At 44.2% G+C, this 16,766-nt stretch overlaps 1 protein-coding gene across 3 annotated transcripts in view; it reads left to right on the forward strand.

The window, feature by feature from the left end:
- The first annotated feature begins 1,174 nt into the window (after nt 1–1,174).
- The window catches only part of LRRC20 (leucine rich repeat containing 20), a 70,916-nt gene continuing 55,324 nt past the window's right edge, over nt 1,175–16,766 (forward strand). Inside the window, exons 1-3 of one of the 3 annotated variants that reach the window (XM_053388532.1) lie at nt 1,175–1,430; nt 5,686–5,804; nt 14,861–15,010. In XM_053388532.1, the coding sequence (XP_053244507.1) occupies nt 5,723–5,804; nt 14,861–15,010 (232 nt within the window). In that variant the 5' untranslated portion in view covers nt 1,175–1,430; nt 5,686–5,722. Of the gene's footprint in view, nt 1,431–2,105; nt 2,280–5,685; nt 5,805–14,860; nt 15,011–16,766 lie in introns of those variants that run through there. The other 2 variants (XM_053388530.1, XM_053388531.1) reach the window with 2 other exon arrangements.

Below are 16,766 nucleotides of genomic sequence, written 5' to 3' on the forward strand. Positions count from 1 at the left end.
TATTTTCGACACTTGAAGCAGAACTTTTTATTTTACTGTTGTAGTTTTGTAACATTAAGAACACGAAAAGAGCCATTCTAGATAAGAGCCAAAGGCCCACATAGTCCAGCATCCTGTTTTCACAGTGGCCAACTGGATGCCTATGGGAAGTCTGCAAGCAGGATCTGAGTGCAACAGCACTCTCCCCATGCTATTTCCCAGCAAGTGCTATTCAGAAACATAGAGACAATGAAGGTGGAACATAAGCATCATAGCAAGCAGGTTTTAAAAATTATTATTATTATATTTCTACACTGCCCTTCAGGACAGATTACAGTACAGTGGTACCTCGGGTTAAGAACTTAATTTGTTTTGGAGGTCCGTTCTTAACCTGAAACTGTTCTTAACCTGAAGCACCACTTTAGCTAATGGGGCCTCCTGCTGCACCACCAGAGCACGATTTCTGTTCTCATCCTGAAGCAAAGTTTTTAACCCGAGGTACTATTTCTGGGTTAGCGGAGTCTGTAACCTGAAGCGTATGTAACCTGAAGTGTATGTAACCCAAGGTACCACTGTACAAACAAAATAATACACAACATAGTAAACTAAATGGTAACACCCACACCCAGTTCAAAAGGCCACCCAATTGTTTAATTAGCCAAAGGCCAGGGAGAAGAGGAATGTTTACGCCTGATGCCTAAAGTATGAAGGCACTAGGTGAGTCTCCCTGGGGAGAGAATTCCACAACTGGGGAGCCACCACAGAAAAGGCCTGTTTTTGTTTTGCTGCCCCCCCGCGCCTCTTGTGCAGAAGGTACATGATGATCATATGATGATGGCAGGGTCTGGGTGAAGAGGTATTGCAGTCCTGAGCCATTTTATTTATAACTCTCCTATAAACCGCATTTGCTTTGCTTTTGTAACCCACCCTGAGACCTGATGGCAAAGGGTGGGCTGGGCTATAAACACGAATAGTAAAACAAACCTACATGCAAGGTGGGCTACTGACTTTGTTCCTCACGCACACTAAACCCCCTAACGCGCAAAGGAGTAACATTCCAGCTCTTTCTCTGATCGGATAGCTTTCTAACCAGAGGACTGAATCAAAATGCAAACACGGTATTCCGGGGTGGCAGTCTAAAGTTGGCCGGTCGCTCCCGGCACGAGGGTCCCTTCCTTGCAACAGGGGAGGGCGTTCTCTAACGGGGAGGGAACTGGGTGCCTGCTCCCTTTCCCCTTGCAGGCTCGCAGGCCTCCTTGCATCGGCTCCTGCACCGATTGGCTCTCCTTTGCTCTGCCGCCGCTTCCCCCTCCGGCTCCCTTGTGCTGGATTTCCTCCATCCCTCCTGGAAGGGGAGAGGCAGCTGTTGCTGCTCTTCACCATGGTCTGCCCCGCAGGTGCGTGGAGCTGCAGCGGCGGCGTGCAAAGAACCAGCTCGCCTTAGCTTTCCGGTAAGAGGCGCATCTGCCAACCAGCAAAGCGGAGCTTGGGGCGGCGGCGGCGGCGAAGAAGCGCAGGAGGCTCCGCGGCTCGTGGGGAAGGAACCGAGCGCGGCGCACAGCTCCCACTTCCGGCTGCCATTCAGCTGCAGAGCGGAGGACGCGAAAGAGAGGGTCCCTGGTGCGACCCTGAACCACCGCTCCCATCGTCCCTGGCCATCCGCCGCGGCAGGGTGGGCTGATGGGAGTTGTAGTCCAAGGCCTCATTGGAAACCCCTATTAAACACAACATGGGTGTGTTGTGGGATGCCTTTTCTGTCTCTCTGTTTTGCAGCTGCCTCTGCTGTTCTTAGAATGAAGGGATATCTTTCCCCCGCCCAAGGAAATGAAGGGTTTTAAACCAATAAAACTGGTGGAGGGAATCTTCTCATGGAACAAGATCGAGGTTCTGTTCTGCGTGTTGTCTCCAGTTTCAAGTTAGATTTATAGCTTGTTCCCTAGGCAGTGGCTCCAAAATGCCTTCTCGGTGAAGGCTCGACCGCAGGCACGATGCTATCTCTTTAAAACACATTAATTTCCCCCAAAGAATCCTGGGAACTGTAGTTTCTTTGGTTTGGTTTGGTTTTCTTGCCCATTCATTTTTATTGATCCCCTCCCCTCCCATTTTAAACAAATGGAGCAAATTTAATGGAACTGTACTGTGCGTGTGTGTGTGTTTGTTTTAAAGGCTTCTGGGAATTGTAGCTCTGTGAGGGGCAAACTACTCCGCATTTGGGTTGTGTGTGGAAAAGGATGTGCTTTCAATGCGTGATGTGCACACAGCCTTAGCTGGGTCCCCTCAACCTGACACATCCTGAGCAGGTCAGTTCTGTTTGGTTGTTGCAGTGCTTTTTTCTGGGGGGGACGCATACCCCTAAACATGTTGCGAATCTTTGTACTTTTGTCCATTTACTGTATTTATTTTTCCTGCTTTGAACTATAAAATGGTGATTTTCTTGAGTCAAAATGAGAGTACCCCTAAACGTTTTTTAAGAAAAACAACAACATTGGGTTGTTGGCTTGTGAAAGTAACATTTTGGGGGAAGTGCCTGTTTTGTGTGTTGGTGTGCAGAGCCTGTACTCAACAATCCTCACATAATTGTGGAGGGCAGTGTTATACCAGACTGGAAAATATTTAGTGGGGTGGGGAATGATTAAAAACAGCTACAAGCCTAGTGGTGGAGCGAGAGAGTAAAAGGCAGAAGTCCTTGCCCAGAATCCAGGCTAAGTGTGAGAGAAATGTGACCTTGGAACATGAGAAGGGCAGGTTGCAAAGTGCTGTATGTTAGGGCTGGGCGATATCTGGTTTTCAATATTATGATATATCACCAGCTAAACATCACGATATACCGATGTAGCACAATATCTGAAAGAAGATGGAGCTACGTAGAGGCGAACTTGGTAATGTCCTGGCAACTGCTACTAAGTGGCAGGTCTAAATCACCACACACTGATGAAATCATCAGCAGGCGAGCCAAAATGCATCCAAACAGGACTTTGGTTGGGGGCTTGGATACCAAATGGTGGTATTCAGGTCCAGGATAATCCAAAATACAGTGATGAGTCACAGTGAATGCAACTAATCAGGGAAAATGTTGAACAACAGCAAAATCTAAGTTTGATGCATATAATTATAGGAAAATTAATGATAGCATGCTTCAACTGAAGATTTCTGGAGAATATATTAATGTTCTATGCAGTTTTAGGGGCAAATTTAAAATTTACAAAAGTAGTAGATTTTGTAAAAAATAATAATTAAAATGGCAGTAAAGTCATTACAGGGGGAGAGAAAGACTTCTCCCATGCACACACAGGTAGAAAGGGAGATGGGAGTAAAGAAAAAGAGTTAAATAACAGGACAACTTTTTTGTTCTTACTCTGAAGAAAACAATCTCAGTTTCTTCTTTCATGGGGGTAAGGAAGGGCTGCAGAATGAAAAGAAACAGAGGAAGCACTGGCTGGCTACACAGTTTTCTCAAAATCGCAATGTTTGCCAGATAACATTTTATGAAACCGTTACCGTGCTGTGGACTTCATAACTGATTTAGAACGATATATTGAAAAATTGCCCTATATGTAGTCATCTTCAACCATAGAAATCATATAGGCTACTATATGTAGTCATCTTCAACCATAGAAAAATAATGCAGCACTCACAAATTGTAAGCTTTTTCAAATGTTGTGGATAACTTTAAAAGGCTGCTGTCCTAGGCATGCTTGCTTAGAATTAAGTTCCCTTTGAAATCAACAAGATTTAACTACTATGCTGGTATGTAGAAGCTTGTGGCATACATGCTGGTTGAATGCAAACAATTACGGGCTGCAGTGCATGATAGTGTTGAGCTTGTGTGTTCTCCGCTCCAACACAGTTGTGGTTGGCAGATGGAGGCTGTGTTATACTCCTAGCTTTGTACTCTGAGATTTGTTCAAGGCATAGATAACCCCCAGTCCCAGACAGGTTTAGTATTACTTGTTTGGCAGTGTCCCTCAGCTCAGCAGATTGGTTTTCCACCACTGATCCAGCATTTTAATTTTGCTGTTCTGTCAACTAAATATAGGACCAAGCTGCTGGGCTGCTTTTGCGGTGGCTAGAAAAACCTCTCAGTATTTCTTTGCATGTATCTTTACTAACTTAAAACGCCAGCAGAATGCACTAACAATTGTAGACTGGAATATGCTGAGCATTGGGCAGTAAACATTGGACCAGACCACATAGACGGGCATTTTACCAGCATGTAAGTAATCAGATTGCTCCAGAAATTGCTGGTAATGCATGTGTAATTTAGTACCAGGACAGCTAATAGTGACTATATTCCTATTAGACTGAGAAAGGGCTTTCTCAACAGTGGCCCCTCCATTGTAGAACACCCACCCTAAAGAGGCCTAACTGGTGCCTGTTTTTATGTCTCTTGAGTGCCTTTTTAGTCTTCCAATTTAGTAATGTCTGTGGAAATAATAATGGGCAATATGCAACTTGGAGTTGGCCCATTGATAACAGTGGAAAAGTTGTTTTGCTTTGAGTATGTCTAAAGTTAGTCCTTTCCTAAGTAAATTGCCTCTGTAGCCTTGAATATTTTCTGATTTGGGTTCTATCTTTAATGCCAAACTGCATGGGACCTTCTTCTAACTTTACATATAAAAAAGGAGGTTTTACTCCTCTCCTCCTTATTTCATCCTATGTCATTTTAAATTCACCCACTGGGATTTACACAAATAGTTTTATATCGTTCAAAGGTGGGGAACGAGATGCAAGCCTATTGATTTCAGCTGGATTTCCTTCCCATATGTATGCTTCAGATTTCAGAAATACTGTTAGGGTAAACTGTTTGTATCCCTGACACTGAACAAATAATATCTGTAGTCTTCTAGTTTAACCTGCTTTTTTGTTTGGGTCTGATAGAGCCTTCCTTGTTATAAATTATCTACAGTGGTACCTCGGGTTACATACGCTTCAGGTTACAGACGCTTCAGGTTGCAGACTCTGCTAACCCAGAAATAGTACCTCGGGTTAATAACTTTGCTTCAGGATGAGAACAGAAATCGTGCTCCAGCAGTTCATCGGCAGCAGGAGGCCCCATTAGCTAAAGTGGTGCTTCAGGTTAAGAACAGTTTCAGGTTAAGAACGGACCTCCAGAACGAATTAAGTACTGAACCTGAGGTACCACTGTAGTTTCTTTGATAGCTAGAAGTACACGGAAATAATTCACAAGGATTTGGTAGTATTTCACTCCCCCTCTTACTCAGATGTTTGATGGTGAGATAAACTGAAAGATGACAGAGATCCACTTTTAATATGTTACCTACAAAATAAAAGAAAATGACTCCCAACTTTCCTGCAGGCTGCTGAAGAAGAGCCGTAACTTCTACAAGCAGAGGCTTAGCCCTTTTACGTCCACATGTATCTTTCCCACAGCATAAATTCGCATCTACTGGCCAGCTTCTGCACTGCAAGATGTATTTGCCTCTGGAACTCATTGCATGTCTCAGGCAACACCAGTTGCAAAGAACGAAAGGGGACTAATGGACAATATTTTCTTAGAATTGTCCCAGTTATGTCGTTTCTTGGTAAGGATTCTTGGGGGCGGGGGCATCCTGGCAGTTGTGGTCGATGCTGAATTTTAGCTGCATGTTGGTTTTAGAATAAGTGCTATTTGTCTGTCTTTTAAAAATGTTTTGAAAACCCTTATGAAGTACGAGTCCAATGGAATCTGTTGTTTGTTTGTTTTAGCAACTTCCCAAGTGTTTTCTTGGTGGGACGTGACTGCATGGAGAAAAAGATGGGAGAAGCAGTTGCCAGGGTAGCCAGAAAAGTCAATGAAACGGTTGAAAACAAAGCAGATTCGCTTGGTAAGTGAAATAAATATTTCAGAGGAAAGCCAAAGTAATCCACTTATCAGCTGCCCATCAATGCCAGTTCTCTAGGTGACATAGAAAATAAAATGAATTCAAATCCACAGTTCCTCTAAAACTAGAATTTGACAGAGCAGGGAGTGAAATGTGTATAAAAACAAGACAATTGTTTCAAAGCAGAAAGAATCACAGCAACAACAAGTTAATACACCCTAGTTCTACTCTAAGCTGTTTTAACTACTCTAAACAGTTTAAAACTATGTAAACAGCGAATATAAAAACAAACAGAATTTCTTCATTATATAAAGCACAATAAACTACTAAATAGAAGGACCTCTTTAGTATCAAAGCAAAACACGTAACAATCAGCTTCAAAAATATATGGAAAAGTTATAGTAGCCATAGTAAACAACTAAACAAAATATACCAGGAAGGAAAATATTACAAATGAACATCACCTAAAAAGTATATAGGCCATTTTTAAAATAACATGATTGACAATTAAGGGGGGGGGGAATCCAGTTCACAACCACAGTACCTAAATCAATCAAATCATTAAATGAATCGACTGCTTGACAATGAGAGGTGGTGAACTCTCCTTCCTTGGAGGTTTTAAAGCAGAGGTTGGAGGGCCATCTGTCATATATGATCTAGTTGAGATTCCTGCATTGCAGGGAGTTGGACTAGATGACCCTTAGGGTCCCTTCCAACTCTACAATTCTTTGATTCTATAATGCACTTAAATTCCCAGGCCTCTGTACAGCAATAAACACAACTTGATCTAGCTACAGCTAAGAATGTTCAGGTTCATTCAAGTTCACCATTACATCCATCAGATGCACTGATACTCTAAACCAATATACACAAACCTACTGTTTTAGCACATATTACATTCTCCACTCTATCCAATTTGGGATGGTTCAACCTTAGAAGATGAGAGTGTAACCCTCTACTTACAGCCCTGATTTCTCTTTTAAAAGTTGTGTTCCATTTTTTATTCAATTGACCTTTGAATAATGAGTCAAGTAGTGCTCAAAGGAGGAGGAGGAGGAGGTGAAGAAACACAACTCTTGGTCATTATTACAGGGAGGCTGTGATTGACAAATTCTCAGAGTTCCACTGGCAAATGCTGAAATGACAAAGGAATTTAAGAAGATAGGAAGTAAAAATAAATCCATCAATTCATTTTTCAGTTACAGGTTAGAAATGTAATGGCTAATCTCATCTTTACCACTCTGCATAAGTTTCCAAGTCTGATATAAGTTACTAACCCACCTTTTCACTAGTTCACTTGCACATTTGTTAGCTTAAAAGAGAGTAGGGGACTGAAGAGCTTTTGCGTAGCTTCCTTTACCAGGCCTCCTAGGGATGGGTTTTTTACTCATTGCGTGTGACCTTTTCAAGTCTGTGCACAACCTTCTCTTGGAACAATATAGTAACAAATACAGTGGTACCTCGGGTTACATACGCTTCAGGTTACAGACTCCGCTAACCTAGAAATAGTACCTCGGGTTAAGAACTTTGCTACAGGATGAGAACAGAAATCATGCTCTGGCAGTGCGGCAGCAGCAGGAGGCCCCATTAGCTAAAGTGGTGCTTCAGGTTAAGAACAGTTTCAGGTTAAGAACAGACCTCTGGAACGAATTAAGTACTTAACCCGAGGTACCACTGTTTATATTAAACATGCAGGCTGGGTATTAATTGCATTTGTTAAATCACGTTACTAAGGGATGCAGGTGGTGCTGTGGGTTAAACCATAGAGCCTAGGGCTTGCCGATCAGAAGGTCGGCAGTTCGAATCCCTGCGACAGGGTGAGCTCCCGTTGGTCAGCCCCTGCTCCTGCCAACCTAGCAGCTCGAAAGCACGAAATGCAAGTAGATAAATAGGTACCGCTCCGGCGGGAAGGTAAACAGCGTTTCCATGCTCTGCTCTGGTTCGCCAGAAGTGGCTTAGTCATGCTGGCCACATGACCCGGAAGCTGTACGCCGGCTCCCTTGGCCAGTAAAGTGAGATGAGCACTGCAACCTCAGAGTTATCCACGACTGGACCTAACAGTCAGGGGTCCCTTTACCTTTAAGGGATATAATGGAGGATGAGACCAACTCTTGCAAATAATTATTTGTTACACCTGTAATCCTATCCAAGGAACTGATTTGCTTAGTGTCAGCAATGCTTTTGCATCAGTTGAGCCCAGATCATTAACTGGGCCTCATGAGATCAACACTCATAGTTATATCTATGATGTTGTGGTTTATGAACTCTTTATTCACTCTGACTGGACATCCAGCAGGTGGAGTTGTTGCACTGCTAACTAAGAAGCAACTCTCTCAGCGCACTGATTTTTCAGCTCTGGGGACAGTGAAAAAATGAAAGTGCGAGTCACACTATCTCTTATTCGTGGGCACCTTCGGATGGCACATTCACTAGCAAAAACGTAGCAGTTCCTTTGGATTTTCATTAATTGTGCAAACATTGGTTTTAAAAAACCAAACAAACTTCAAGCAGTGTACAGTCATACCTCGGGTTACAGATGCTTCAGGTTGCGCAATTTCGGGTTGCGCACCGCACCAAACCCGGAAGTAGGGGAACGGGTTACTTCTGGTTTTCGGCACTTGCGCATGCACAGAAGTGCTGAATCACGACCCGCGCATATGCAGACATCCGGTTTGCGAACATGCCTCCCTCACGGATCAGGTTCACAACACGAGCGTCCACTGTACGTTCACTCGTAGGAGTGATAGTCTAAGAGAGCCAGTGTGGTGTAGTGGTTTAGAGCGGTAGACTCGTAATCTGGGGAACCGGGTTCGCATCCACATGCAGCTGCTGGGTAACCTTGGGCTAGTCACACTTCTTTGAAGTCTCTCAGCCCCACTCACCTCACAGAGTGTTTGTTGTGGGAGAGGAAGGGAAATGAGAATGTTAGCCGCTTTGAGACTCCTTTGGGTAGTGATAAAGCGGGATATCAAATCCAAACTCTTCTTCTTCTTCTTCTAAGGTGGTGAGTCAGTCAGCTTTTTGCCATAGCTGCTCCCCTTCCAAAATGAAACCTCACTGTCACTTTTAATTTCTGGCAAATGTTTTCAGACAAAGGGCCCCTCAGGTAGTTGACTGAGCTGAGAGGTACCTGGTGCAAAGAAGGTGGGGAAACACACAGATCAATCAGCCAATCAAGTATTTACTATTATCAACTCAAGCATGAAAGAAAGTACAAAATATTTAAAAAATACAAAATCACAGCCTCTGAAGAAAAAGGCGGAAAGTTGGAAGCTAACAACATTAGCAGGTCAACATTTAAATATTCTACCACCTGTTCAGAAAGGGATTTATTAGTTCCCTCAAGGAAGATCTTCAAAATGGTCAGCACCTGTTCTTGAAGTTAACTTTAGCAAATCTGCCATCTATAATCCTGGAGGGTGAAATGTTAAAACGTGCCAACAAAACTGCACTTGAATTTTGTTAGAAAATAGCAATATGGCAGGTAAGGAAAGCATTTGGAAGATTATTGCTAGTGGTGCTCAAAGAGGCAGCAAGACATCCTTGCAGATGCTGACTCACTGGTGTCAGTCTCCGTAGCAGGCAACTTGAATTTGATACGGTCTCTTGCTTGTCATTAATACTAATTTAATTGATGGGCATTGTACATATGGTTATAGGAGTAGTGAATGGTTTTACAAGAAAGCAAAAAAGATAGAAGCACCCATGCCTGCAGCTCCTTGTTATGACAATTTGGATCTGTGCTATAAAGTCATTATAGATTTAATTTAAAACGTAATGTGGTATCGATTCACACTCTTGACTATATAAAATAATGCAGTGGAGTAGAAAAACTGTGGTTGAGAATGAAGCTGATATGTGGGAAAACATTTTTATATTTAAAATGCGACCTTTTTCGTTTAGTGAAATCCCGTGGGCTTGTGCTTAGAGAAATATCTCTTGAAGGGTTAAAGGAAGAATATGTGAAGAATTAAATACACACAGAAATGACACGTGTAATCAAAAAGGCCTGACCTAGCTTTCAGTAGAATCACTGGAAAGTTTTCTTTATGTTATTTAATTTACTAAATAATTCTTACTGGACATTTTGGGTCTTTTGGTTTTTGAGCCAAATGACCGACACAATAAAATTAGGTTCTAGTCCGATCTACACATTGTTCAACGATTTTTGGTCTGCATGTCGCTGCTAAGGCAGATCGCACCTAGGCCTTGCGACATGATTCAAGATGGATGTTGAGGTACTCTGCCAGTGGGAAAGACACTGGTTATGACACCAGTTCATAGAGAGAGGTATGACCATAAAGCAGAGATGGAGAACCAATGGCACTGCAGCTGTTGTTGGGTTCCAACGCCCATCAGCCCCAACCAATGCAAACAATGGCGAGGGATGATGGGAGTTGTGGTCCAACAACAACATATGGAAGGCCACAGCTGCCCCACCCGTGTCATAAGGAATTTATCCACAAAGTATTTCCACAGGGCAGCCTTTCCCAACCTGGTGCTCCCCAGATGTTTTGAGTTCCTCTCCTGTCATCCCTCCATGCTGGCTGTAGCTGTCTGGAATTGGAATCCAAAACATCTGGAGGGCAACCAGGTTGGGGAAGGAAGTCATAAAGAATGGGAAATAATTGAAAAATCCCCAGGTATGGAAGCCTGATGCACTCCTTGGAAGGAGGGGTGTGTCTGGCTTGCACGATCAAGCCTTATCCAATCAAGTTGAGGATGTTTCTCATGGGGCACTTTCCTCCCAACACAGATTGTGTGTGTGAGGGGGGGGGAGAGAATAGCACCACATGTGAAGAATTACACACACGGGTGGATTTAGTTGCAATCATCCTTGTATGAGCCACTGGGGTGCACAGCAATAAGACAAGGATATTCATGAAATGAAGATTTAATGAAACGCAAAAACATTCCAATTATAAGAGTAACTGCCCTGCAGCGATAATCCCACAAGGGAGATGGGAAAACTGGTCTTCTGCCCACAGTACATAAGATCATCCTGGGCAAAGCATTGGCAATCTATGGGGCTAACTGTTGCAGTTTCTTTGAGCACTCTCAAAGGTTCTGAGATTGCGCAGCATTGATCTGTGTCATAAATAATGCACGTACCAAAGCTTTGTTTGACAGGGGAAAGTACGGGTGAGCCTAAATGAACGAGCCTAATTGGGTGGGTGGGTGGGTGTAATGAGCATTACTATGTTGTGAACAGCTTTATTATTTTATGGTTGATTGCAGAGGTTTCCAACCTTTTTGAGTCCACAGCTCCCTTGAGCAACTATAGTCATACCTCGGGTTACTGATGCTTCAGGTTGTGCGTTTTCGGGTTGCGCACCACGACGAACCCAGACGTACCGGAACGGGTTACTTCAAGGTTTCGGTGCTCGCGCATGTGAGGAAGCACTAAATCGCGCTTTGTGCACGCGAAGAAGTGCCGAATCGTGACCCACGTGTGCGCAGACATGGTGCTGCGGGTTGCGAATGCTGTGGGTTGCGAATGTGCCTCCCGCACGGATCATGACCGCAACCCGAGTGTCCACTGTACATTCTTTCTGTGACACCCCTCACCCCTTTTCGAACACCCTCCCTTATGGAGTGTTCCTTCAGCTTCCTCTCCTCTCCTCTCCCCTTGGGAGTCCTCTGGACAGCTGCTCCTGCTGCCCCTAGTCTCTGCACTCCCCCCTCCACAAAGAGAGGTACCTCCTCACACTGCCACACATGGGCATGGGAAGCACTCCTGGCCAGCCCCAGAGGCACCATTCGCCTGAGGAGCTTGTAGCCAGGGCTGCTGCAAGAAACAGCTGTACAAGCCTTTGGGAGGCAGAGATGATGATGATGAAGAAGAAGAAGAAGAAGAAGAAGAAGAAGAAGAAGAAGAAGAAGAGTTTAGATTTGATATCCCGCCTTTCACTCCCTTTAAGGAGTCTCAAAGCGGCTAACATTCTCCTTTCCCTTCCTCCCCCACAACAAACACTCTGTGAGGTGAGTGGGGCTGAGAGACTTCAAAGAAGTGTGACTAGCCCAAGATCACCCAGCAGCTGCATGTGAAGGAGCAGAGACGCGAACCTGGTTCCCCAGATTACGAGACTACTGCTCTTAACCACTTCACCACACTGGCTTGGATGCAAGAGGGCATCCAAGGAGGGATGGAAAGAAAGAGGGACAGAGGCCAGTGTTGCTCCGGGCACCCCGACCATTATTCAAGGCACCCCAGGGTGCCGCAGCACACTGATTGGAAACCGCTGGTTTATTGGATTTTATGTTGTAATAATAATCTGCAGTTGGTCAAAGGCTTTTGTAACCTGTGAGGATGGTTGCTGGTTTTCCCTTTGCCCTGTGCTCTCCTCTCACCCAAAACATCCATTGGGTTGTGTCCATAGGAATGTAGGAAGCTGCCTGATGCTGGGTCAGGTCACCGGTCTGTCAAGCTCAGTACTGTCTATACTGTACCTGGGGCAGCCCACATGGGGCCCTCTGCTTTACAGTTCCCATCATCATTGGCCATACAGGCCGAGGCTGATGCAGCTGTAGTCCAATAACATCTGGAGGGCACCAGGTTGGCTAACTGGCACCTGATCTCCAGGGTTTCAGGCCAGGGACATTCCCGGCGCTGCTTGGAGGTACTGAGGATCAAACCTGGGACCTTCTGCATGCAAACCATATGCTTTGCCACTGAGTTACAACTCTCGGCAATCCCCCCCCCAAAAGCTTAAGAGCTCTGGGCAATCTTCCCCCATTTCCTTAATTTCGAGTCCCCAAAAATAAGGGTCGTCTTATACACAGGGGCGTGTTATACACGGAAAAATATGGCATTTGCATTTAGTTCCCATTGAAATTTAAGTGCCCTGAGGTCCCCATTAAATCACTAACTTAAGTCTGGACCTAACTGAATGACCTCACACTGCTTCCTGAGCTGGAGTCGCATAACCAAAAACAACAGCCCAACCCAATAAGTGCCCAGGTATAATTCAGCTGAAGGCTTTGAGAGGAGCAAGACATCCAGCAAGCAAGCTGTTTGTTGACAAGAGAGAAGCTGTGCAGTGAGGTGGTGATAAAATGTTTGGATATGAATCACTGGGAAATGCAGGACTGAAGGTGGTCACTATTTTGCAAAATGAGAATCTGACCCGTTTTTGATGTGGAGGCTGCAGAGGGAAGTTGCACCGAGCCAGAGATGAAGAGAGTACGTTCCATGGTCCAGGTGGCTTGGAGGATGAGTGTTGTGGCTCATCATCCTGTTTTGATTTCCAGTGGATCTGGAAATTGGTAATTGGTTGCAGATAAAGCAAGTTGGATACGAAGGTAATTCCAAAAGAGTAATATAGCATCCTTCAGTACATTTCAACTGTAGCCTCCCAGCAAAGCATCACAGCATTTTCTGGTGACTAATTCTAGGGTAGTCACTGTGTTCTTACCGCAAAGGCAAATAAGCATCTTATGGCACTTTAATGATAAAAAGATTTATTACCGTGTAAGTTTTTGTGATCCAGGTGCTTTTAATGAAGTTGAGCTCTTCTAATCTGCAAAAGTTTATGCCCCACCATAAATTTATTATTCTTTAAGGTGCCACAGTGCTCTGTAAGGCTGTGTCTGTGCTCACTCAGTGAAGGAAGGAGATGTGACTAAGCAGCATGGATTTATGAATGCCTCTTCTGCAGCTTTGATGATTGTAAAATAAAAAGCCTTCATACTATTATTCCAAAATAGCAGCCTTTTGCTTCCTGGAATTTTAGTATGTCCAATTTTCATTTTGCATGAAAGAAATAAAATCTTTCTGGGGCTGTTGTGTGTGTTCAGTATTTGGAAGAAGGTGCACAGGGTGCTCTAATATTTGCACACACACACAAACACATGCATGCAAAACACCTCACCTTTATGTACATTATTTATTTATTTTAAAAATTGGAATTAATAGCCTTGAGTTATAACTGCAGACCATAAGAACATATGACTGAATAGGGATTTTAATTATGTGATTAATTAAACTAAAGCAAAGCGATTTCTCACTTGGAATTAAGTCAAAGCAGGTGTGTTTAAGCAGCCCTTGTTTGTCCCCATGCCAGCTTGTTGTGCTTTATTTTGATCAATGTGACATTCTGGCATCTGGAGTTCAGATCCAGGGTATTTCTGAAATGCAAATTTAGTTTAGAGAGAAACGCTAGAGGTGTTAGGCAGAGAAATCCAGTGCAGGAAAAAAAGACTTGCATGCTGACCAGTTTGCTATCATTCCTGCATTTTACAGTCGGGAAAAGAAGTCACTTGTAAGGCTTGAGGTCCAAAACTCCAGCAGTTCATTTAATGCTATCTAATTCACTTTTAAGGGACACGGGTGGCGCTGTGGGTTAAAGCCTCAGCGCCTAGGACTTGCCGATCGAAAGGTCGGCGGTTCGAATCCCCGCGGCGGGCTGCGCTCCCGTCGTTCGGTCCCAGCGCCTGCCAACCTAGCAGTTCGAAAGCACCTTCGGGTGCAAGTAGATAAATAGGGACCGCTTACCAGCGGGAAGTTAAACGGCGTTCCGTGTGCTGCGCTGGCTCGCCAGATGCAGCTTGTCACGCTGGCCACGTGATCCGGAAGTGTCTGCAGACAGCGCTGGCTCCCGGCCTATAGAGTGAGATGAGCGCACAACCCCAGAGTCTGTCAAGACTGGCCCGTACGGGCAGGGGTACCTTTACCTTTACCTTTAATTCACTTTTAATGGGGTAAAAGTGTGTGATTTCTTCATGGAATGTCTCAGATGATCAAAATGTCTTTGCTCAGGTTTTTCTGTCCTCCTTCGCCCAGAGTGGCTGGGGAAACAGTTAGGCAGGGTATAAATAATAAATTGTTATTATATAAATTATTATGTTAGGAATGTATTGTCATGGGTGTTGAGCGGGGACCAGGCACAACTGACAATCTGGTGGAGGGTCCCAGTGAGGTTGGACCGAGCATGCCAGAGCCTCGGGGGAATTCACGGACGGCCAATTAAAATGTGATGTGTTGGAACACAATACCTTTTGCCTGGAAAACTGAACTCACTCTCTCGCCCTCCTTTCCTCCCCTTGGTGTTTCGCTGTAGATTTGGCAGATTGCAAACTGATGACGTTCCCCATTGCCCTTTACAAAGTCATGAGGCACGTCTCGGAAGGAATCCATCTCATCACTCTGGCCAATAATGAGCTGAAGTCTGTGACCAGCAAATTTATCACCACCTTCAGCCAACTGAGAGGTAGGTGTTTATCTCTGAAGGAAACCATGGAATTGAAGAGGCAGTGGCATCTTGATCCTACTTCCAAATGTTAGCTTGTGTTTCAGACATCTCTTGTCATTTTTAAAAAAACACTGGTGCTTATTTTATTTATTGCTTCTCCTCCAAGAACCAAGGCAGTGTATAGCCATACATAAAGTTACAAACCATTAATAATAATAAAAAATTATCAAAATAATATCGGCACACCTGCACTGAAAATCATCAGCAACACTAGACTCTTAGGGCACCTTAGACACTCTCAATGGTTTGTGAATAGGTGAGGCTGGCTAATCTAAAGGTCAGCAACAACAGACCGCTGTAGGGATAGCATTTTTGGACTTTTAACTAAGTTTTCTTGCTTCAGTGATGTTTCAGTCTTGGACCCAAGTGGAGATTTGCATTCCCCACAGTTCTGTATACAATTCTACAATGCACGTTATCAGAGCACACATAAGCCTGCCCCATTGCACTTTACTCCGCCCCACATTCTTCTTATTATTAATTATTTATTGAATTTATATATTGCCCTATACCTGGAGGTCTCAGGGCGGTTCACGGAACAAAATCAGAATATAAAACAACAATATATATAATCAAAATAAAAACAACAACCCAATTACCCCCCCCGACACAACCCACATTTTAAAAGGGCATAGGATGACAATCAAATCAACCAAAGGCCTGGTTAAAAAGGAACATTTTTGCCTGGCGTCTAAAGGTGTATAATGAAGGCGCCAGACGAACTCCCCTGGGGAGAGCATTCCACAGACAGGGAGCCACTGCAGAGAAGACCCGTTCTCGTGTTGCCACCCTCCCGACCTCTCAAGAGGAGAAACACAAAGAAGGGCCTCAGAAGATGATCTCAGGGTCTGGGCAGGTTCATATGGAAAGAGACAGTCCTTGGGGTATTGCGGCCCTGAGCCGTTTAAGGCTTCTGCCCTCTTCTGAGTCCAAAAGGACCCGCGCGTCCACAATCGCACATCAGTTGGGCATGCCTAAAAATGGTCGACCTCACAGGCACACTGCTTTCTGCCTTACCCATATTTCACTTCAGTTTTGGAACATGATAAGTATACACCCACAAACAACAACAATGAAATAATTCCATGCCTTTTGTCTAAGTGAAAGCAGAAGTTAGCTTTAGGGGCAGGAAGGCAGAGTTAAGTGTGCTTTATATTGATGTACATTACCAGTTCTTTATAGCACCACAGAACTGAGCTCAGGGAAGCAATGTCTTGGGAGGGACTCTGGCTCAGCGGTAGAGCACATCCTTTGCCTGCAAAAGATCCCTGGTTCAGTCGCCAGCTTATCATGTATGGTTGGGAAAAACCCCTGCCTGAATTCCCAGAAAGCTGTTGCCCATCAAGAGTAGACAATAGTGAATTAGATGGAGCAATGATGCGCAAGGCAACTTCATACATTTCTTACTTGGGGGCGGGTGGGGAGAATATTGATTTCTCAAACTTCTGTCTGCTCCTGACTTGGAAAGGTAGAAAAGGTAAAGGATTAATAGGGAGCACACAGCGGAACTGATATCATATGCTGTAACGTGGATAAACGATCGCTTGGTAAAATTAATTTCCTCTCCAAAGTTGTGGTTCCTAGGAACAAAATGAATTTTGCGATCTGATCAAGTTGCTGACAGGCGTTGAAAGAGAGTTTGAAGGGTATACGGAACACTGAAGCATTAATAGAGAAATCTTATTCCCATTCAGCGGGCTGTAATCCAACGGCC

The sequence above is a fragment of the Podarcis raffonei genome, chromosome 5, assembly GCF_027172205.1.
Source record: "Podarcis raffonei isolate rPodRaf1 chromosome 5, rPodRaf1.pri, whole genome shotgun sequence".
NCBI classification, from domain to species: Eukaryota; Metazoa; Chordata; class Lepidosauria; order Squamata; family Lacertidae; genus Podarcis; species Podarcis raffonei.